This window comes from Heteronotia binoei, chromosome 1 (genome assembly GCF_032191835.1).
Source record: "Heteronotia binoei isolate CCM8104 ecotype False Entrance Well chromosome 1, APGP_CSIRO_Hbin_v1, whole genome shotgun sequence".
Lineage (NCBI taxonomy): Eukaryota > Metazoa > Chordata > Lepidosauria > Squamata > Gekkonidae > Heteronotia > Heteronotia binoei.
The window spans coordinates 88,996,724-89,021,404 of NC_083223.1; the positions used below are offsets into that span (position 1 = coordinate 88,996,724).

The following is a 24,681-nucleotide window of genomic DNA, read 5'->3' on the forward strand; positions in this document are numbered from 1 at the left end:
ATGATGCCTTGGATATTAATGGCTTGGCTCAGCAATGGAATTTCTGAAGCTGTATACACTTTTTCTGTCTTAATTATGCATTCATTAGAAGCTTTTATACCCAACAGAATAAAGTAAATATTTTTTGATCTCTGTAGTGTGCTCCCAGATTGTAGATTTGCACAGCAGGGTCTTGATAATCTGAATAAATTGTATATCCCCAAGGAGTTTATCTTTCAAATAAGGTCATAAAGAAATGCAGTCTCTCCCCTTAGTTCTCCTTGTGTTTTTCTTTTCTTTTTATAGCACAGCACACAGGAACAGAGGTATATTGTACTCTGCTGTGTACTTGGTTGTGATTAACTCTCATTTATCAGCCTGTTACTTATATACATCCTTTTTTTTTGCAGCCCATGCAGTACAGTTCTTAAAATGAAGGAAAAGCAAGTGGCTGCGAAATAATATAAAAATAGGTTATTATTTTCCTTGTACATTGCTGTATTACCATGTATAATGCATACATTTGGAGTTATATGGGCAATATATATTTGCAGCTCTTCGTGCCACCTAATTACATGATGCAACCCACGTGTGCCATTTATTTTTTAAAAAGGAAGATCTGGCCTTTGAAAGATATTCTGGGAGATTATTTATGTAGCTTTACACTTCCACTAAGATGTTGGTTGTAAACTTTAGCTGTGAAAAAGTGGGTATTTGTATTTTCACAAAGCTTTTGTGTTAGTGTTAAAAATAGCAAACTTGGAAAAGAATCAATAAGAACTCATAGAGATGGGGGAAAGTAGCACTTCAGACATGATAGCATTTTCTTAAACCAAAACAAGAGTGGATTTGATTTAAATCACTAGTCAGTAAGACTTTTATTTAAATAATAGTTTTCTACATAAAGACTCAGTTTTGCTGGTATAACCTTAATATTCACAATTAGATGGAGTTCATTTTTAGAATAACAACTGTTCATATTAGTTTTACAGTTATATAAAAATATTGATTTTTAATACTATTAGAAACACATTATAGATAAGTAATTATGAAATTATTGTGAGGTGAATTATCTCCAGTTTAATAGATTAATCATTCATATTTGGACAACTTTTCTGCTGTACTTTATTGGAAGGAGAAAAATAATCATTACCTTAATAATAATAATTTAAATCGTTTTATTCAACTAAAACAATAACATTATAGCATATGTTTGCTTAAACATCCATGTTTGTTAACTAATGTGGTCAAATTATATATATATAATAAACTTAAACTGTTAGCCCAGCCTACACATGAAAAACTTAAATACTGTCCTCTCTAGCTCACTTGTCATCTTCATCTTCTTTGTTCTGGAAAAAAAAAACAAGCTTTCTTGCTTTGTCGGGTCCCAAATGATTTCTCAATTTAGAATGAATGAGTCTTGCTTTGCATTTTCTTAAGTCTTCTGTATTCATTTTTTTGAATGGGCAATGAAAACGCTTTCATTTGGAGTTGCCTTGCAGTTCTCAAGAGTACTTTTGAACAGGAGTTTTCCTGAATGTGTGGAGCTAAGTTTGTATTTGTAGAACTTTTAAAACTTCTCCCCAAATCCCTGTCCTTTGTTCACTTGCAAGAGCACTGATTCAGGAAGTCGCTAGGTGTGCTGCTCAAAGATGTATCGACATGTGCTCACCTCTGAACAGGGCTTCCCTCACAAGGAAAGCCCAGTTCAGAGGAGAATGCGCCCTGACCGGCTGCTCTCGCTTTCAAGCAGCCAGGTGGGGCATCAGCATGGCTTCTCCAAGCATGACTCGGAGCAGAATGCTTCTGCAGTGTGCTCCCAGAGGTGTTCTACACCTCTGAGAGCGCATTGCACAGGCCCGGCTCAGCCAGAGCCTGCCCACCCCTCTTTTCATACCACTGCACCTGCTCTTCCCATGGGCGGGGGTGCGGTAGCAGGGTAGGCGCAGGTGGGGGGGCACAGGACAGGTGCCAGCCTGGGGTGCCCGAGGCCCTAGCACCATCCTGCCTAATCTCAGAAGGCAGGGACACTCAAAGCAGCCCTCTGAAGATGAACACCGTGGTCAGGTACATTCATAAGGAAATGGTGGCCCTTCATGTATGTTGATCCCAAGCTATATAGGGCTTTAAAGGCCAGTACCAGCACCTTGAATTGTGCTTAGAAATAAATTGGAAGCCAGTGTAGATGAGCTAAGACTGGAGTCATATGGTCCCTGTGACCCACCCCAGTCTATTTAATTGTGGCAGTCTGCATCAATTGAAGTTTACAAACCCTTTTCAAGGGCAGCCCCACATAGAGTTTATTGCTGTAATCTAATCTAGTTAGAACCAATGCATGTACCACAGTGCAAGTTCTTTCCTGCTCAAGAAAGGCTGTAGCTGGCTAACCAGTCAAAGCTGTTAAATGGCATACCTGGCCACAGCTGCTACCTGCTTGCAGTCCTAAGGGCAGGATGAGGCAGCACAATAGATCTCTCTCTCGGCTTGGCTTCGCGAACGAAGATTTAAGAAGGGTGCAATAGTCCACGTTTGCTGCAGGCTCGCTGGTTGCTGACAAGACCAATGTGGGACAGGCAGGTCCGGCCACAGCGGCTGCAGGGAAAAGTCTGATTTAGGGTTGGTCCTGTAGCAGTGCGATTCTTCCTCAATCTCCTTTTGTCCTCAAGACCAGCTATGCGTGCGTTCTCAAAGGAAGAGACAGCCTGGTGGATGGTGTGCCTCCATGCTTTGCGATCTGAGGCTAGGTCAGACCACTGGTGATGGTTGATGTGACAGGTGCTAAGGGATTTCTTCAAGGAGTCCTTGTACCTCTTCTTTGGTGCCCCTCTATTTCGATGGCCGGTGGAGAGTTCGCCATACAGGGCAATCTTGGGAAGGCGGTGGTTTTCCATCCTAGAAATATGCCCTGCCCAGCGCAGCTGCGTCTTCAACAGCAGTGCCTCGATGCTGGTAACCTCCGCCCGCTTGAGGACTTCGGTGTTGGTCACAAAGTCACTCCAGTGGATGTTGAGGATGGTGCGAAGGCAGTGCTGATGAAAGCGCTCAAGGAGTCGCAGGTGATGACGGTATAAAACCCACGATTCGGAGCCGTAGATGAGGGTTGTCATCACAACCGCTTTGTAAACATTGATCTTTGTGCCTTTTTTCAGATGCTTGTTGCTCCACACTCTTTTGTGCAGTCGGCCAAATGCACGGTTTGCCTTTGCCAGCCTGTTGTCAATTGTCACAATAGATACAATCACACAAAATACAATTGAGATGGAACAGGCCATAACTTTATTGATTACATCAACAGGAGCATCAGTGCAGCATAAGACACAGATCCAGGCATCAGGCGACCCACCTGCTGGGTGATGGAAGCCTTTCCCAACACCTCTTGCTGGAGGGTAGACCTGGGATAATAAGTAGTGTGGACCCACATGTACATAGGGTTGCCAGGTCCGACTTAAGAAATATCTGGGGACTTTGGGGGTGGAGCCAGGAGCAAGGATGTAACGAGCATGATTGAACTCCAAAGGGAGTTCTGGCCATTACATTTAAAGGGACCACAAGAGTTCTGAAAGAACTCAAAGTTGAACTTGTGGATCTTCTAACAAAAATCTGTAATCTTTCATTGAAATCTGCCTCCATTCCTAAGGACTGGAAGATAGCAAATGTCACCCCCATCTTTAAAAAGGGTTCCAGAGGAGATCCGGAAAATTACAGGCCAGTCAGTCTGACTTCAATACCGGGAAAGTTGGTAGAAACCATTATCAAGGACAGAATGAGTAGGCACATTGATGAACACGGGTTATTGAGAAAGACTCAGCATGGGTTCTGCAAGGGAAGATCTTGCCTCACTAACCTGTTACATTTCTTTGAGGGGGTGAACAAACATATGGACAAAGGAGACCCGATAGATGTTGTTTACCTTGACTTCCAGAAAGCTTTTGATAAAGTTCCTCATCAACGGCTCCTTAGAAAGCTTGAGAGTCATGGAGTAAAAGGACAGGTCCTCTTGTGGATCAAAAACTGGCTGAGTAATAGGAAGCAGAGAGTGAGTATAAATGGGCAGTCTTCGCAGTGGAGGACAGTAAGCAGTGGGGTGCCGCAGGGCTCGGTACTGGGTCCCATGCTCTTTAACTTGTTCATAAATGATTTAGAGTTGGGAGTGAGCAGTGAAGTGGCCAAGTTTGCGGATGATATTAAATTGTTCAGGGTGGTGAGAACCAGAGAGGATTGTGAGGAACTCCAAAGGGATCTGTTGAGGCTGGGTGAGTGGGCGTCAACGTGGCAGATGCAGTTCAATGTGGCCAAGTGCAAAGTAATGCACATTGGGGCCAAGAATCCCAGCTACAAATACAAGTTGATGGAGTGTGAACTGGCAGAGACTGACCAAGAGAGAGATCTTGGGGTCGTGGTAGATAACTCACAGAAAATGTCAAGACAGTGTGCGTTTGCAATAAAAAAGGCCAACTCCATGCTGGGAATTATTAGTAAGGGAATTGAAAGCAAATCAGCCAGTATCATAATGCCCCTGTATAAATCGATGGTGCGGTCTCATTTGGAGTACTGTGTGCAGTTCTGGTCGCCGCACCTCAAAAAGGATATTATAGCATTGGAGAAAGTCCAGAGAAGGGCAACTAGAATGATTAAAGGGCTGGAGCACTTTCCCTGTGAAGAAAGATTGAAACGCTTGGGACTCTTTAGCTTGGAGAAGCGTCGACTGCGGGGTGACATGATAGAGGTTTACAAGATAATGCATGGGATGGAGAAAGTAGAGAAATAAGTACTTTTCTCCCTTTCTCACAATACAAGAACTCGTGGGCATTCAATTAAATTGCTGAGCAGACAGGTTAAAACGGATAAAAGGAAGTACTTCTTCACCCAAAGGGTGATTAACATGTGGAATTCACTGCCACAGGAGGTGGTGGCGGCCACAAGTATAGCCACCTTCAAGAGGGGTTTAGATAAAAATATGGAGCACAGGTCCATCAGTGGCTATTAGCCACAGTGTGTGTGTATATATAAAAATTTTTGCCACTGTGTGACACAGAGTGTTGGACTGGATGGGCCGTTGGCCTGATCCAACATGGCTTCTCTTATGTTCTAAGCCTTTAAAATGTTTTCCCTCCATTTGGAAATAATGAATGATGGGGCACCTTCTTTTGGGGCTCATAGAATTGAACCCCCAGTCCAATCTTTTTGAAACATGGGGGTATTTTGAGAAGAGGCACTGGATGCTATGCTGAAAATTTGGTGCCTCTACCTCAAAAAACAGCCCCCCCCCTACAGAGCTCCAGATACCCACAGATCGATTCTCCATTATACCCTATGAGAACTGGTCTTCATAGGGCATAATGGAGTGCCCAGCAGATAGTTTCCTCCCTCCCTCCACTGCTTTCTGATAACCCTGAAGTGGGGGGAGGACCTCCAAACCAGGGAATTCGCTGTCCCCAACTGGGGATTGGCAACCCTACATGTGCATATTCCTCTGAATAAATCCTTTGCTACTTGTGAGAGGAGCCAAGTGACAGCCCCCTAGTTGGGCATGCCACTAATTTGCTCCACCCCCAAAACTCTTTAAGGGGTCCCTAACTGGGTGGAGGCAGCCATACCTCCGAACGGATCCAGCCCACTGCCTACAACTGCCATCACTGAAACAGTTAACAAAGAAAACAAGCTGAATACCATGTTACAAAATTGGAAAATTGAGGGAATATGGGAGGGATGGACAAAGGGGCAGTTTTGGAACAGGCCCCCAACCTGTGGGCCCACCCCTGGCCTGCCTACCCCCACAGCCAACATGACTGGCTATAGACCACCAGATGTCCCCAGTGGGTATGCCACCCCATGGCCAACAGCCACATGGGTGCACAGGTGTGCTCGCTGGTCCTACCTGTCACCCTGTGGCTGCAAAGACAGGTCACAATAAATCCAGGCAGTAAGCTTGGGTCCAAGACTACCCTCAGATCTCTTCCTTCAAGGAGAATGCAGCCCCACCCAGAATAGATCAGACTTTCCATTCAGCAGTATCACTTCTGCCTAGACAAGATAAAGCTTTAGTTTATTAGCCCACATCCACTTCAAAACTGCCCCAGGTGCTGGTTCAGGGTTTCTATTTATTTTACTTTGAAAATATATTCTGCTTTTTGGCCTAAGCTCCCAAGTTAAACAAATTTTAAACAATCAGAAAAATAGAAAGCATATAAGAAAAATATAGAGCTTTCCTTCTGTGGAATAAAAGTTTCATTACCTAGTAGAAAGTGTCAAACTTGGTACCAGCTAAATGTTCCTGAGGAACTGTGGCATCACCTTCCTGTCCACTGAAGCTGGAGGTACCTGGAGCAGAGCCTCTGACATTGATCCCAATATGAGAAGGTTCATATGGGAGTATTTGGCTCTTGATGTACCCTGATTGCATAAGCCATGTAGGATATTATAGGCAAAAGCTAGCACTTTCAGTAGTGCTCAATGACAAATTATTAATGGAGAATTTTCAATATTTTGAGATGTGTTCCAACCAGCTATACCAGTCAGCAATCACCATTATTCTGAAACAGCTGAAGTTTCCATGTAGCCATCAATGGAAGGTTTGTGTAAAAGATGTTGAAGAGATTAGTCTGAAAATTATCAGGCATGGATAAACTCCAGCAGGGCTCCTTTTTTTGTAGAAAAAGCCCAGCAGGAACTCATTTGCAAATTGACCGCACCCTCTAATGTCACCATTGTTTCACACATGGCTTTTTTGTAGACAAAGCCCAGCTGGAATGCATTTGCATATTAGGCCACACCCTCTGACACCAAGCCAGACAGAACTACGTTCCTGTGCATTCCTGCTCAGAAAAAGCCCTGAACTCTATCTCTGAACAGAATTGCAACTGGTACCCCAAGTTAAAATAGAAAAAAATCAGTTTTTCATGGAAGCCACTTGGACATCCAAAGTAGGGACTAGATCTAATAAAGTTTATAAGCTGTGATAATTTAAATGGAGTGTAGCCACCTCCCGAACAAGTTGGATCCATTTCATAAACCCATTTCAACTATCTGCAGTACTTCTGTTTTGTCTGAATTTAGCATCAGATTAGTTCACCCCAAACCCTTACTAAATCTGCCCACAATAAATATTTCCCCAGATTCACACTGAAGTCACTGGCCCCAAGGAAGAAATTATATAGTAGAGACTGCTTCCCATTAACGTTTGTAGAGATAACATAGGATTTCATTTATCTTCCTCAGTGGTTCCCAGTTTGCCCCAATAATATATTTATTGAGACAAAACATGTGTTGCTTAAATGGTGAATGTTGACATGATTTTCTCAGATGATTTTTGTAAAAATCCCTCCCTTTGGGGTTTAACTGGTAAACACCGACCATCACTTTCAGGTGACTCCAAAGTTAACAGTGTATCTCTCAATTTTCAGACATTCCCAACACCTGAATGGAATTGTGTTGCCTCAGTAGAAATAAATAGCCTAGAATTGTCAATTTTTTTCAAAATATTTGGCAAGCTTTACAACATAGCCAATGAACTGGCAAAAATTTCAAAAGTAAAATAACTATCCTCAGTTAAAATGATCTACTCTGATTTTTTCCAAACAGTTTATAGTTTTAAAAATAATTTGTCAAAGTATCCATGTTTGTGTTCTCATTTAAAAAGTTTCTTAATGTATTCTGAGAAAGCAGATTAGATTGTTACGTTTCAAGTAATATATTATTTTTGAGTTCCAAAAGAAAATAAAGTTCATCTTTTGCAGTCACTTCTTATACTTTTGTCAAGTCATTATGTTTCCAGAAGGCCTATCGCTGATTGGGAGATGGGTTATCTGATCAGTAATATACATCTCACAATCTCAGCATGACATTTCTGGTGTGCAGCTTCATCAGCTGGATAACGGTGTATTGCAGTGTATAATTTTAAGCTGAACAAGTGATTGGTATTACAGTGGGGTGAATTTTGCTGGAATAGGCAGATACAGTGAGCTTCTGTGGCTGTGGAATTCACAGGTGTAAAGTTTCGTAGCCAAGAGGAGATGAAGACCCAGTAAATTTTCTAATTTCGAAATCAAGTTGTTTGTTGAATTGGCCTATTGCAGAGGAAGATCAGTGTGTGGTTTGAGAACTGATGCTTCAAGGTTAACCTGATTAAAGATAAGTCATTGTTGTATAGTGGCTAGAGCGTGGAGGAGACCTAGATTCAAGTTTTCACTCAGCTGTGCAGTTCATTTGGTTGGTCACTCTTGCGTAGTCTAAGTTTGTTGTGTGGATTAAATGTTATGAATGATGTATGAAACCCTTGGGGAAAGCACAGGATATAAATGTGATGACAGCACAAACATTTGTACCATTTAGGATCCAGTGTCCACTGGGATTTTGGAATTTTTTGATCTTTTAATAGCTAGCACCTAAACCATCTGACAAGCTGTTTTTTAAAATGTCCTTGATTTCAAGTGGTTAGTTGTGATTTGTATGGCATCTATTCAAGAAACCAAAGTGATTCTTCTCCACATATTCTGTTGGTTTTGTGGTCCCTTGGATACTGGTTACTACAGTCTGTTACTATTGAACTAATGCCAGTTGTATCCTTAAAGATTCTACTATTTATTTCTACTGCTGAGCAGCAAAGAAAAATTGATATGTTCTCCATTGTACCAGGTGTGAAAAATGACAGGCATCATACTTTGCTTTTGTAGGTTTCAAATTCATTAACTTTATTTGATGGAAGAAAATGGAGTGCTAAATTGGGAGCTATGCTTTTCTAGTAAGGGAGCAGAATGAAGAACAGATCCTTGTAGGACTGTGTTTAAGAGAGGGGTACCATTAAGTGTGACAGAGTTTTCCCCCTAATGTAATACGAGTTTTATAATGCTACTATCGATTTATTTTTTCCCTCCACACATTTTAAGTATAAGTTCATGCACATCTATCTGTAAGCATGTGATAGAGATCCAGGCAGTGGTGGTGGGAATTTATATTGATTGAAGCATAACTGTTAATTTGTTCAAGACACAGCCTATTACTTCAAATGTGATGATACACGGACAACTTTTTAAATTAGGACTTCTGCATCTGAAGTCACTCCTGCCTCCAATCTCCCTATATTTCTTTATGCTTTTGTTTGAACATAGCATTCATTATTAAAATTTCTGTTTTATTTGAACAGGAGTTAAATAGTTTTAATTACTTGGACCTGTACAAGCTGGCTGACCTGTTTAACCTCACATTGCTGGAGAAAGCTGTGGTTGACTTTTTAGTGAAACATCTCTCTGAACTGCTGAAGAGTCACCCTGAAGAAGTCTTGTCGCTGCCATACTGTCTCATCCGAGAGGTCTTGAAGAGTGACCGCCTCACGTCACTCAGCGAAGAGCAAATCTGGCAGGTAAAGTGCAAACATAATTGGCAGCATGTTTAAATTTTAAAGAAAACTGACACTGTGGCTCCTTAAACTTTGTCAAGAACAAAATTATTAATAGCAAACTCCGAATGCTGGGAAACAGTAGAAGAAAATTCTTGAGATTTAATCCTTCTGTACCTGTAAATATAAGTGGCTGTGAATGTGCTGACGGAGAAGAGTTCTGCTATGCCCTACAGCAGTCATTTTGTGCATGAAAACAATTTGTGCCCTTGGCTTTAATACTTTGATATCTGTCCAGTGATTTGAATGCAACCAACTAATTTTAGAGAACACGTTCTCCTTTTATCCTTTCATCATTTGTACGGCCTCAGGTAGTAATGTAAGAGACTGTTGTGCTGTCCTTAGGTATTTATTTATTATTTCATTTATATCTCACCTTCTTCCCAATGGAGATCCAAAGCAGCTTATTCTCCCCTTCACCATTTTCTCCTCACAACAGCCCTGTGAAGAGGGGTAGGCTAAGCTTCCATGGAAGAGGGGGGATTTGAACCTGGGTCTTCCAGATTGTAGTCTGACATTCTTAATCACTACACCACTCTGGCTGATCTGCGAGATTTGATTCTTAGCTGGTCAAGAAATATCTAGGCCAATATTTGATGCTTTCTTGGCCAATGAAATAGCAGAATGAAAACATGGAAATGGAAACCAGGAAATTTAGGCTAGATAATGAGACTTGATTTGTCTGCTGCGCCACCACTAGTTAACTAAAAGGTGGCAGTGAGTTTATGCTCCTGTTATACTGTCTCTTCTGAACAAATAAGTTAGCATATGGTATGCAGATACATATTTTTATTTTTTCTTCTTCATCATGTACTTAGATGAAAAGGTGAGTGTTTTGTCTCTTTCTTTTAAACTAGGTGGGGAAAACTGTCATTTGGAGAAAATTAAGGTTATTATACTAGTAGCAATCAGCTTTGACTGATGGATGAACCGATTCAAAGCTTTGGTTTGATGTGAGTGTAGCTCCTTGTGTTCTCTGCTGACTCTGAGCACACACCACATTTGGTATCTTGTGACTAGCTAACTTGTATTTGAAATATTGTATGATTCTGAGGTGAAATGAAAATTGACTCCGGCGATTGACCACTTCACACCTGCAAGTTGTTACATGATACTATGGCCATCTGTATGTGAAATTACTCTTTACTTATTGCAAAATAAGGAACATGGTATTGTATTTTCTAAGAAGAAAATTTCTGTCCCTTGTTGTCCCAAAGAAAAGCTTGAAAATGTGTTAATGGCATTAAAAAAAAATCTTGGCTTGTTTTTCCCCCTCTCCCATTTCACATGGGTCTCCTTTTCTATGTTCTTGTTCTATTTATTTATACAGTTCTAGGAAACTTCTTCACTTCTATTTGTTTTTGCAGGGCCAAACCAAATGTGAACTTAGAAGATCCATTAAGGAATCTTGTGTGTTGCAAACAAAATAACAGTTGTGCAGGGCCCAACTTGAGCATAATCTGCTCCCTTTCACAGTCTCACCCACTGAAACCAAACACCCACCCACACTGCTTTTCCTGTAAAGGGAAAATAACAAGGCATATAAATGTTCTAAATAAAATAAAATAGCTTCCCCCCCTTTCCCAGACTCATAACAGCCCAAGGAGGTTGGTTTTTATTGGCAAAATTGCATGGGGAGAAGAATTAAACCCTTTTGCTTGCACCATAGCTCATATCTAAATTGGAATCCCGAACAGCCTTTTTTTTTCTTTAAAAATTGGCAAGATATATTAATCAGTCTCCAGAAGCACATATGTTTTGGCCCCCAAAGTTTGGGTTACTCTAATATGCTTCCTGTTCCTATGTTGATAAAAAGCCACTTTTATCTGTGTTTGTGTATTTGGCAGAGGGAGAAAGTTATAAAGGAATCTGAACTTGTCTCGGTGTAGGAAATACTGTAGGTGTAGGAAATACTCGGTGTAGGAAAGGAATCTGAACTTGTCTCGGTGTAGGAAATACTCGGTGTAGGAAATGCTCCACTTATTGGACGAGCCTGGAAAAATCATTGTCTCATCATCAGTAGTAACATACATTTGCCACAGCTGATGGCTTACTTCCTGGAAAAGTGTGAGTCTTGTGAAGGCTTGTGAAAAGAAACCTTGTTATTCTATGTTTAATTCATATTGTTCCTGGATTTCTTGTGGTTCAGAGCTGTTTATTATAGTAATGGCATAGAAGCAAGGAGAAATAAAATCAAAAAGACCATCCATAAATCTATACAATCACTACACAATCTGTAGAAAGGGCCACCTATTTATTTTTATTTTATTTTTATTTTTATCTATGACTTGTATCCCGCCCTTCCCACAAGTGGCTCAGGGCGGCTTCCAGCAATTGATCAACATTAAAAATTAAACAATATTTAAATATATAAACCATTAAACATTTAAAACAGTTAAAACCTTAAAAACCAGTAAACATTCCAAATACATATAAAACAGAAGTCTGGCAAGCTACATTGAGTTCTCATCTTACCTAGGTGTAGGCTAGCCGGAAGAGGGTCGTCTTACAGGCCCTGCGGAACTGGACAAGGTCCCGCTGGGCCCTCACCTCCTCCGGCACCTAGTATCAAGGGCCTGATTTTTAAAAGCTTTGTTTTCTAAGCCCACTTGATATGGATACTTTGTGTGTGTGAAGCTGCCTGGAAGGCTTTTGACCTGGCTGATATTGCATAGAAGTGCTGATTGTGTGCACCATGTCTGTACAAACACTGTGATTTTTTGTTATGTATCATCCAATGTGATCATGCAGGTTCTGTTTGGGTCAAGGTTTCACATAAGGCCACTGGTTCACAAATTATCCTCATATATGTGATCACTGATGGTCCCCATGTCCACTAATATCCTTCACAGATTCATGCTGGTGATTGTGTAGGAGAGAAAAAGTAGCAAACTGTGTAGTATTACAACAGGAATTATATTGTAACAACAACGCCCTTAAAGGGAAACGTCCATATCCAATTAGAAATACATTTCATCTTGCTGCATAAAGACTCTCATTACAAAGGTCATCTTCTTCCGTTATGATGTAAATAAGCCCAATAGAAGAATCAAGTCAATTCAGGGGGCCGGTTTCGGTTTCAAAAACCTTCATCAGCCAAGGCTTTAGCTTTGCATTTTAGTACATCATGGCTTCAAGCTGTTATGGAAGAGACAAAATAATTCAATAAAAACACCAACAAATCAGGGAGGAGGGCCAGTAATGCTTATTAGGGGTATGCCAAGCAAAACAAAACAAAGTCTTCACTGCTGGTGTAACACACTGATACATGAAGACAGACAGATCTCCCTGGGAAGGAGTTCCAAAGTTTTGGTGCCATGACCAAGAAGGCCCTTTATTGTGTTACCTCCCGTCTACCCTCAGATGGTGGTGGCAACCGAAACAGGGCCTCCAAATATTACTGGACCGAATGGGTAGATTCATATTGGATAAGGCAGTCCTTAAGTTGTTCCAGGCCATACAAGGCTTTAAAGGTCAATACCAGCACCCCGAATTAAGACCAGAATCAAATTGAAAATTCATCTTGAGACTGAAGGGGATTTCTCCAGCAAGAGTATTTACCAACTCTGAAATCATCCCTCTTCTACCTAATCTATGCCTCTCTACAGCATGCAAAAAAGCAAATAGCCCTACCGATGAACAAATGGGAGTGACCCACCAAGACTTAACAATTTGGGATGAGGCTCTAACAAACCAACCATCATCCAGCTGTATGGAAACTCCTATTTCTTCCATCTCTTTGCCCTTAACAATTTCATCAGATATCAAGCCTCTTAACTATCAGGCTACAGGAGAGGAGTCCGGCTCCCATACCAGGGATCAGCTCTTCCCAAGAATTCTCAAGTGCTCAGACACAGGCTCTTCCAATCGTTACCTAGAGGACTATGAGCTTGGTCTGCCTGATACTCTAATAGAGTACCCAGTTCAAAATAATCCACCTCCTCTAGAACCAACTATTCTAATTGAGAGAAGGTTTGCCAATTCAAGATCGGCTACTCCACCAAATAATCCCAATCTCTGCACTTTTGCTGAAAGGAGAACAGCAACTGAGACCTCGGACATTTCCATGAGACCAGGCAGCATTGTCTCTACAGCAATTATTAACTTCAGCAATCAAGAGACAGAGTTAGCTGAAGTCTGTAATAATGTTATAACCAAAGTCCTATTTTTCTTGCAATCCTTCCCAAATACGGGATGGTTTTAATTTTGTACCACTGCTTTCAGATTTGTCCTGATTAGTGCCCTTGTATTGTTGGTGGTTGGATGTTATCCTTTAGGGTACCTATGAAGACTTCATGAGAAGACACTGTTGCCCCCTTTTTTCTTTTTTGTCTTCTTTGTCTTTTCTTCCCCACCCATCATATTCCTCCAGTAGTCTTTGCAGCCCTACCTTTCCCTCCTTTCCATTATTTTGCTTCCCCTCCCCCATTGCTTCCCCTGGAGGTCTCTGCCCTTTCTCCCCTCAATGGTACAACTTTCCCCTCCTTTCTCTACCTTGCTCTATTTTCCTTATCTGCTCTTCCCCCTCCAGTTTCACCTTTTCTGTCCCATACCAATTTATATACTTTTCCTATTCTTCCACATCTTGTTTTCCTTGCCTTTTTTGCTTATTGCTTGCATGCAGGGCCCTGCTGGTCCTCAACAGTGCTGGGCTTTTATGCTCACTGGACTGGATATTTTTCGTTTCAGAACAGACTGTGTGGGTGTTGCTTGTCAGAGCCTGATTTAGTATTTTGCTGTTTTGCCCTGTGTTCTTTGGGTTTCATTGGCAACTTGTGATCCTGTTGCTTCTAACCTTTCCGGCTCTCCATTGGAAGTTGCCCAGCATTTGCTGGTGAATCACTCAGATTAATGGGGCTAGTGGCTGGGTGTGTGGCTGTTGTATTGCATAGGGGCTATCATAATTTTGAGCAAGGACAATGAACATTTGATTGGTTTTCCTGTGGTTTTTGTCTCGACTGCCTTTTTTTTTAAACGCAGTTTCACCCATGTTGGACCCTGTCTATGTTTTTCTTTCATTCTGTCATTATTTTATGCCAGTAAAGGTTTTTGACTTTTACTTGAGTGATATAATCTTTTGTGACCCAGTCCAGTCAATGCTCTGGCTGAAGTATTCTGGACTAGCTGCAGCTTCTGGAAAGTCCTCAAGGGCAGCATTGCATAGAGTGCATGAGCCACATTAGCGAGAGCTTTCCCCCCACCAGGAATGGCCACAGTTGGAACCCTGACTACTGTTATCCAATAGGAGGCCCAGGTCCAGCAGCAACCCCAAGCTGCAAACCTGTTTTTTTTTTTTAGGTGGAGTGTGATCTCTTTCAGAAATAGGGAATAACTCATTTCCTGGGTCAAATCTTCCCCCCACCAGTAGCACTTCCATTTGCCAGCTTGTTAGGCTTCATCCATTCCAAAACTGCTTTCAGGCACCTGTTCATGGTCTCCACAGCCTTCTGTGATCTGCTGGAAGCATGAGATAGAGCTGAGTGTTATCTACATATTGATGGCTACTCAGCCCATATCTCTGGATGAACTCTTCCAGCAGCCTTTACATAGCATGGGGGATAAGATGGAACTGTGAGGAACCCCATAGGAAATGGGCCAAGGGGCAGAGTAGCAGTCCTGCAGCAACGCACTCTGAAAACAGCTCTGGAAATAGGACTGGAACCACTGTAGAACAGTGCCTTGCAGCAGAATCACCTCAGTCTATCTTAAAGAGACATGTATGGCAAATGGATACACATAGAAAATACGACAAACAAAATGTAGGTTTTTTTGTGCAGCTGTTTGTAACACGCAGTTGATGTTCAGTATTCATTCTTGGTGACCTGTATTGAGTTTTGATGACATTGAACAATGAATATTTTTATAGTGGTATTCACAAATTGCACACCTGCAGGAGCAGAACAAATTGGCCATTTCCCTCTGAAGCAAATCCAGCTCTTGTGGTATCAGAAGATGTTCCTCTCCTGTTTTTGTCCTTCAGGACAGGAATAATGTTCTCTAGGTTTCCAGAGAGTAAACACATAATGAAGGAAATGTGACAGTCTGCTCTTTCCTGTCACACTTGCTCAGCAACCACTGTGTACAGCAGTGGTTAATGTGCTGCTTTCTGAATGACATCAAACTCTACACTGCCCATTTTAGGTGTTATAATTGCCTCTCTAACGGTTACTAATGCAGTTACATAGAATATTTAAGCTATTTTACTGCTCTAGGCGAGTGTATGTGTGTGTGTATGTATTCCTAGTCCTACAGAATGAATTAAGACACACACAAATATTTGCCAATTTAAACTTTGAGTGGGCAATAAGAAACTGTTTTTGCTTTATCTTCGTAAATAAGTAATTCCTGCATAGTCAACCCAATACATGAAAATCAAATCAGACCTGGTCTGTTGCCTCAAGTATAGTTAAGTTCATCATTTTTGCTAAGGTTATACTGGTAATGCAATATACCATGGAAGAATCTAATATTCAGCCCAGGGTGAAGATTGGGCATGCCAGAGGATTAGTGTCAGGGTGCCTTATAGAAGTGAAACTTGATATACAGGCTGGAGACAGAGCTACGGAATCTCATTAAATAGCTGAATTGTTCATTACTGAGCACTCTCCCTTTAATAAAGTGCTCATTGACTTTGACAAATCCCTATCCCATGTCTTAAAGCACAAAAGCAGAGCAAAAGGTACTGGGAATGGAAAAGGAAATTGACCCAAATTGGGGGAAGGGTAGATAATAGAAAAGGTGATGAGGAATACTACTCTTTGGTTACTGTAGCACATTAATCCATGCAACATTGGCGGTGCCATATGCAGCCATGTTGCATATGCGCATGCATGCATAGGAATAACTGATTTAGTATTCCCCCCAAGGCATGAGCCACTGGTTGAGCTTCCAATAAGTGTCGACCACAAATTTAATGGTGTCTCTCCTCTTTTCCCAAGGGCAGGACCTTGGAGCGAATGGCAGTATTGCCTAGGCATAAATAATTTCATCACTGAAATGATGACTCATACCAAATCTATATTCAGGTTTCGGCAGTTAGAAGAAAAAATGTTTATCTGACTTTTTTGAGCATCTAGTGAGGTTTTGCTGTAGACAAAGTTATAACGAACTAGTATTGAGCTGTGGCTAACAACTATTCCTTCAGTAGATAGTTCTTGTATATTGTGAAATATGCTTTTGTAATAAAAAGAGAATCTTATGCCAAGTTTAAGAAAATCTCTCAAATTCCTGGTGACTAAATGAGAATGCATATGAGACTGTCCCAAATAATTTTACTATATATTTTCCTTATGAAAATACTAAAGCTGTATTTTCATGATAATCATGCCAAAGGATAACTAATACATTTTATTCTGGCATAAACTTTTGTGGAGTAGAGCCCACTTCTGATGCAATGTAGGGCCAAACTAGTCTGTGGATGCTGCTGCCATTGTATACCCTAATGAGATGATGTAAAGATGTTGATTTCCTAAGGGAAATCAACACAGACTGTTCCCTGGAAGGTCAGATGCTGAAGATGAAGCTCAAATACTTTGGCCACCAAATGAGAAGGGAGCACTACCTGGAGAAGATCCTGATGCTGGGAAAGACAGAAGGCAAAAGAAGAAGGGGACAGCAAAAGATGAGATGGCTGGACACCGTTAATGATGTAACAAACACGAATTTGAGCAGATTTTGGAGGATGGTGGAAGACAGGAGGGCCTGGCATGACTTTGTCCATGGGGTCACAAAGAGTCGGCTGAACAACAACAACAAAGATGTTGTAAGGGCTAAAGGACTGCAGGATGAAGTGTCTGTCCCTGCTTTTGCCTTTTCAAGTGCTGAAAAGCTGTTTTGACACTTGAAAAGGGGTGTGTGTGTGTGTATGTAGAGGGGTGGGGAGGACAAGAATGCCTCTTCTTATTGCACTGCAGACCCAGTCACGATTGAGCAGTTCTGGCATTTTTTAATCACCTGATTAGGTTTTAAAATGGTTGTGGCATCCATGGGTTGGACCTGTGGATGCTGCTATGTCTAGTTGGGCTTGCAGTGGTTTTTCATTAGTTTGACCATTTGTGAAGGTACAATCCCTAACCCTAAAAAAATGGGGTGGGGCCAATTAAATGCAGGAAACACATTCTAATATGTAAAATCTAATTGCTCATATATAGTGAATGGTCTCTGTACTTTTCTTGGTTGGATTTGAATTTTACACATTCATCTTGTATTTCTTGTGTTTCAAGGTCCCCGGGCATTGGTCTCTTTGGAGCTGAAGGATTTTTCTCAAATGGTTTATGGAAGTGGGTAGAAATAAAATGCAAAGAAGCTGCCTTTGTTGTGAGCTGGTGTGAGGTGACAGTTGATTTGGATCAGTGTTCAATTTCTGGTTGAGCCACAAAACTCATTGAGTAACTTTGAAACAAAACTCTCTGTTACTCAACCTGATTTACACCAAAGAATTGTTGTAAGGGTAAAAGGGTGAGGGAATAAACTGAGCCCTGTAAGCCATCTGAACTTCTTAAAAGGAGAGGCAGAATAAATAACTATGCCAACCATTGTCTGCTAGAAAATGCTCAGGTGCCTTTCACAAAGGCAGGAAAAGTGATTGGAATCACATGTGAAATGAACATTTTTAATGGAGAGTTGTGATCCTACGTCATGCATGTTTCTGCCCTTACCACTGAGTAACCAGCAGAGCAGAGGGAATATTTTCCTGTCAGGCTTGAGCCCTGCCACCTTATTTTTTGTAATTAGTGTCAATTCCTGTGAATAACAGAATAGATGTCTGGCTCTGAAGGAAGCTGCTTCCACTGCATCTCCCCCCCCCCCCCGCCCCCACAGCGTCTATCACTCCCTAGACATGCTTATATCTTCTTCATCCTCTTGTTGCTGTAGCCTGTACCCCTGTATGGAAATTCACATCCCAGAAAATACATTTCCTTCAGACTCTGGCAAGCATCTCAGCTCAAACTTTTGACTTGATCAACTGGCAGGAATGTAGAAAGGCAGGATGCAAGACTCCAACAAATCTTTGGTCAATGGATACCAGAGATGAAGAGAAAAATATCCTTTTATTTTACAAGTGCCAAGTTGAAAACAGAATCCTTGGCATGCAAGGCCATTCAAAGGTAGCCAGAAGGCATCAGCACAGGGTCCTTTGATAGCCTCCACCCAAGCTACTGACATCTTTTGGCTCATATGCAGTGACCTAGGTTTGCAAGATAAAATAATCAAACTTCTTTTGTATCTCACTTGCAAAGCAGAAAGTGCAGCTCTCTATTTAAAAGAGCCATTGGCCCATTTCCTGGGCACCATGTATCAGTCAGCTTAATACATTTCTTTCTAATTAAGTATCCTGTCTCCCCTCCACCTACCCCTCCCCCCAAGATTTATTGCATCAGAACTCATAGCTGTGTAGACACATACCAAAACATATTTGCTTTGGTGTGAGGAGCTTAGTCCATTTATTAGGAGTGGACAAAAAAATAAGAAGAAAATGAGTATTTTTTGGATCCAGATATATCGGAGCCAGATATATTGGTAGTCCTGATTCCTCAAGTTCCAAATACTGATATGGCATTTGGATCCATATTTTAAAAGGTTTTGGGTAATTTTTGGCTCCATTATTCCTTGTGGGGAATCTTTCTGAGTGGGGGTATTTTTAAAAGTACTGGCACCAAAATTGCAAAGAAGCTGTTGGTGCCTATCCTTTAAATAGCTCCCAATTCAAGTCAGTTGGACCAAGGGGTTCAGTTCTGTGGTCCCCTGAACAAGGTGTCCCCAGCCATCTTCCATTGTTTCCTTTGGAGGAACCCCCCCCCCCCCATACTCAAGATTCTTCCCCATAGGGATGCTATTACAAGCTATTGGTAAGTCCAAGCAATGTAAAATCTGAGAATCTGAAACTATATAAAATGGAAGACCCTCAAGATATGTGAGGATCTCAAGATAAAATGTGAGAATCGACAAAACTGCACTGCAAACCTGACACAAATCAACTCAAATGAACTTTTGATCTTAATTAAAGAAGTCTGGGTGACACAGAAACATGGGGGTAGAGAGGGGAGAGAGAAAAGATAAAAACAGTCATGGGAGGCTGCAAACATTGGCTCCCATTATTCCCAATTAATCCTGACTATTTCCAGGTGTTTTTTTTTCCCAAGGACCAGTTTTTTGGTATCCTGAAAAATCCCAGATATATTTTGGAGACCTGCGTGTGTGTGTGTGTGTGTGTGTGTGTGTGTATGTGTGTGTGTATATATATATATATATATATATATATATATATATATATATATATATATATATATATATATATATATATATATATATATATATATATATATATATATTTTAAAAGCATTTGGTATTTTTCAGATATCTTTTCATAGTGAAAATGTTGGAATGCACATCCCTGCTGTGCATGTGTGAAAAAGAAGCGGCAGACTGGACCCAGGGTCCAATTTGGGTAACACTTTTCACTCTCCTTCCCATTATTTTTCATTTTACTTTCTCGATTCCTGTTCGGACATTTTTTGCTATGGTCTTTGCCTTCTGCGACCAACTATGGGGCAGAAGGCAAAGACCATAGACCTCTATTCTAATGGTCTGAATAGAGGGATTTCACCATGTGTGTCTTACCCTAGCACATGCTTGTTTACTTCAATGTATCAAGCAGCATTTTCTTTCCAGGCATTGGGGTCCCCTTTGGTCTTTGCCTTCTGCGACCAACAATGGGGCATGGGTATGTATATGCACAGTGTATGAGCCTTTTTTCCCAAAGGCAAATACATTTTACATCTGTGCTGATTCATTTTAAATTTTCCATTTTGACATGCAGTAGATTATTACTTCCATCATCCATAACCTATAGGTTTATGTTAAAGATCTTACCTATATGTCTGTCTCTCTCTCTCTCTGTTATGTGGGTATCATTTTCATTTTAAGAATGTTTATAGTTTATTAGAGTGTATTAATTTTGCTTCAGTGTCCTACAGTAACATCATCCCATCTAATTTACTCTGGATAAAATTTTGAATTACATAAAGATTTGTGTTAAAAGGGAGAACAACCCCTGGTCTACAGAGATGACATAATTGAATGGCCACTGTGTTTAAAATGCTGAGATAATTGCTCAGATTTAAAGAGGGTTGTTCAAAAGACTTCTTAGTTCACAGGTGGCTTGTTGGAACATCCTTCTTCCATCAATGCTGCATGTCATAAAAGGCCACCATGTAATGTCTGATAAAATCCATGATGTTAGTGTGGACTACCAACTATGGTTCTATGATACAAAGAAGACAAGCTTAAAATATGATGATAATTTTGGGCGTATGCCCATCTGACTGGGAAGATAGGTGTCAATTTCCTTTGGAGAGAGTTAGAATAATGTTGATTTTTTTTTTCCCTTGGAAAATCTGCTTGCTCACTCAAACATAAATGTACTTACTGGGAAATAAATCCCAGGAAATAAGAGGTACATCTGACTAAAGATTGTTTGGGCTGGGATGATAGTGGCCTAGCATCAATATTTAGCATTCCATTGTTCAAAGTACTTCTGATCTACTAAAGTTCTGATTCTTGGAATTAAGAACATATCTTGATGGCATGACTCTGGGCAGTGTAAAAAGTAGATAACATGATCCATGCACTTCAGGGTAATGAATGTGGATCAGGGTTCTAATAAGAGAAGGAAAGTTGTTCTTTTACTGTAGCCTAAGGGGGGGGGGGGAGAAGGAACGTATTTGTATCAAAATGAAAGTCCTGCAAAACAATGGCCTCAATAATAATGCATCCACCAAGACCTTAAGAAAAAAGAGAACCCAAATTGGCTACTGCAACCTGCTGATCAGGAAATGCATGAATGTTCATGCAGCTAACAGCACTACCCCTAGTCTCCTGCAGTGCTGAGCTGTATGCTTGCCTTGGTAGCTCATAAAATGTTCCAAGTGTATATCTGCAATCAGATATCTGATTATATAGTTATTGAAATGGTCTAGAGGAAGGAAGAGAAGGTTTTATTTTAAAACTTATAGCTTGCCCTTTGTCCAGAGTGTGTGCTACAGCTCTACTTAGCCGCATAATAATCCAGTGAGGTAGGTTAGTCTGAGAGATAGTGACTTGGGCAAGGTCTCCCAGTGAAGCTGATTTGTTACAGCGGGTGACTAGAAAAAGAGGGATTTTACCTTTTAATATACATGGTGATTATAGGAAGAGGAATTTACATCCATATGTATGTCATGTACTTTCTCCAATATGTGGGGCAAGTTGGATTCCAGGGCCAAAAAATTGCCTACCTGCCTTATGAATATTGTAAGGTTTGTTGCCCCGTTGCTGGGATAGCAGTACCTAATGTGACCAGATAGAATAGAAATTGGTATTTGCTTGCATCAAGCTGCTCCTTTTCAGCATTTCCGTATGAATGCATTAAAGGTGTTTCCATACATCCTTAATGGTTGCCATCCCTCTGCTAGGTAGCCAGTATTATTATTCCCCATATTGTAGATGGAAGCCAAAAGCCACATAGTTAATTGCTGAGGTAAATTTAAACTGGAAAATCCCCAGATTACATTCCTACCTACTCTACTGGATCATCTCTCTGTTACAACTGTCACAAGTTCCTTCACCAGGATATCCAACACAGTACTGTCGTACCTATCTACCTGCACATTAAGATCTGAGTATGTTGTCTGTGTGAAAAAGGACCATCTCAGTTGAGGCATTGACATTCCCAAGGGAAGGTTGCTGTGCTTCTCCCTTTATTGGCTTTCCAGCACTAGATTAAATAAAAATTCTTTCAAGGAAAGCCCATGATGACTAATTATTTTTCTGTTTGATTTTGCTGGTTTTGATTTTGTAGTTGGCTTCATTCCTTCATAACAACTGTTACGTTTTTAAAGTGCAGCTGTTTATTTTTGTTTTGATTTTATTTTGTAGGCTTATTTTAATTGATTGTTGTTAGCCATCCTGGGAATTTTATAAACTCAAAAGATGAGACATAAATGCATAAAAACAAATGTATAATACACTGCATTGAGGTAACCTACTTCATACAATAAGAAAATAAATCTGGATGATTTATCCCGCCACTTGCATTACTTACACTGCAGAAGCAGAATTATACTTTTCTAAGACCATTGACTTCAGTGGATCAAAAAGCTATAACTCTGTTTAGGATTGCATGTTATTCCCATTTATGTACTTTGATATTATTGTGGAATTTTGTTTTGCTAGTTGCATACTCATCCCTCTACAGCTGGTTTGCACAAATCAAAAAGTAAATTATTATGGGCACAATCATGGGCTTCCTACTAATGAATCCCAGCTCATTTATGTTGTTTATTTTACTTTCCAGATGTGCTCCTTGCAGGAGTTGCATGAATTTAGAAAGGCACTTGACAACTGCATCTCATAAAACGTTTTGCTCCCAGGAAGAAATGTTCCCTAACATGCAGGCAGCTGGTCAAAATTGCAGGCATTTGGCATTTTGCCTGCTGAAATGGAGCTGAGTCATAGCCACCCATTTTGAGTTCTAGTGGAACTGAACAAAAGAATGTATTTGGTTGAATTGGTGGCTAGTTGCTTGTGACAACTGTTGGGGTCACCAAGTTGCAACATAAGGTCTCTGAGGGCCACTTGAATGGGGAGAGGGCATTCCCTGGCTTAGGGCCAGGATGTCTCTGGTGGGAGAAGGCCATCAGATCACTGTGATTTTTCCCCACTGACCTTAATAGCCAATCTGTGCATATTTGTGTGGCTGTCAAGCAGGGTTGTTTGTTTCCTTTGGGTTTTGCCACTGCATATTCTGAGAGAGGGGGAGAGAGAGAGGAAGGGAGGGAGAGGGAGAGAGAGAGAGATTGAATTTATACCCTGCCCTTCACACAGAGTCCCAGAGCGACTTACAATCTCCTTCCCCTTCCCACAACAGGTGGGGGGTGGGCTGAGAGAGCTCTCAGAGAAAAGCTCTGCTGAGAGATTATGGTTGAGCCAAGGTCACACTAACAGCTGCATGTGGGGAATTAAACCCAGTTCTCCCAGATTAGAGTCTGTGCACAACCACTACACCAAACTGTCTCAGAGGGGGCACTCATGCCAAAATTTACAGGGCTTCTTCAAGCAAACCCCTTATGATGTGAATTCTTAGCAAAGCATATGGGCTGGAAAGGACTGACGAATGAGCCCCAGATCAGCCGGTCCCTTGATAAACAATGTGCCCACTATCAGCTTGGTCACATGGGCCATCAACTGGAACCATAGCAGCTAATGTACTTGATCCCAAAGGAGAGTAGGGTTGACTGTGGCCCTCATGGAATTCTTCATCATATTGAAGCCAAGCTCCCCAAGAGAAGTCTGTATAAGCCCCCTAAATTATATCCAGGTATTGAAACAGAGGGGCTGCCCAGGCAATGACTCCAGCATAAATGAGAAAACCAGGTAGCCAGTTAGCCCAAGTGCAATCAACCTGCCTTCTCTTCAGTCCCTCCTTATCCCTGTTCTCCAATTCTTCCTTGTCTTTTTTCCTCCAAATCCTGAAATAGAAGGCTAAAAACATCCACAAGCTCCCCATTTAAAATCTCCCTAGTGCCACTATAAAATTGTCTCCCAAAGACATGGTTACATCCACTCTGGGCGTTGTTCCGAATGGCACTACCACATAAGGGATACCCACTGGTAGAAAATAACTTCATCCTCTCCAAGGGGGAACTTGCCAAGGCGCTTGTGAACTGCCCCATGTATCCTGATAGGAAGATTGTGACTACCCATAGCTCCAATCTGTGTTGCTATAGGTGTTGCCCCTCCTGTGCCCATTGGAGCCACCACCAAGGATCCTGGGGAAGTTGCCAAACCTCATGGTCCCCGTGGCCAGGTAGGCATCTTTGGTGGGACCAGCATCTTATCGTCCTCCTCCAGGGCCACCACTGCCACCACCACTTGTTCAAGTTCATCCTGCAACTTCTGCCTGCTCTCAGGCATTGGATTAGCTTTGTCCTGTACTCCTGCTCCAGCTGGTATCCCTCTGTAGGGAGGGGTACCCAGCCCTCTAAAGCAGAAAGACGCGCCATCACATCAGCATTAAAACATGCAGCATGAGATATCCAAGTCACTCAGGGGGCCTCTACTCACCCCCGTGCCAGAATAATCCCGCGTGGTTCATCTGACTCTGACAGTCTCTGCAGGATAATGCGCCTCTCTTTAACATCCTCCTCTTCATCTGATGAGGACTGTGTCCCCGATGGCATCCTCAGGGGTGACTTAGGAACAAGCTTTAGAAAGAATGGATGTGATTACTTAGAGCCAGCATGGGTTTCTCAAGAACAAGTCATGTC

The 24,681-nt window shown here is 41.3% G+C and overlaps 1 protein-coding gene across 4 annotated transcripts in view; it reads left to right on the forward strand.

Annotated features, from left to right (window-relative positions):
* The window catches only part of KLHL32 (kelch like family member 32), a 117,058-nt gene that overhangs the window by 55,173 nt on the left and 37,204 nt on the right, over positions 1-24,681 (forward strand). For 3 of the 4 annotated variants that reach the window (XM_060237385.1, XM_060237406.1, XM_060237396.1), the window contains one exon: positions 9,125-9,340. In XM_060237385.1, coding sequence (XP_060093368.1) covers positions 9,125-9,340 — 216 coding nt within the window. Of the gene's footprint in view, positions 1-9,124; positions 9,341-24,681 lie in introns of those variants that run through there. The other variant, XM_060237415.1, reaches the window with a different exon arrangement.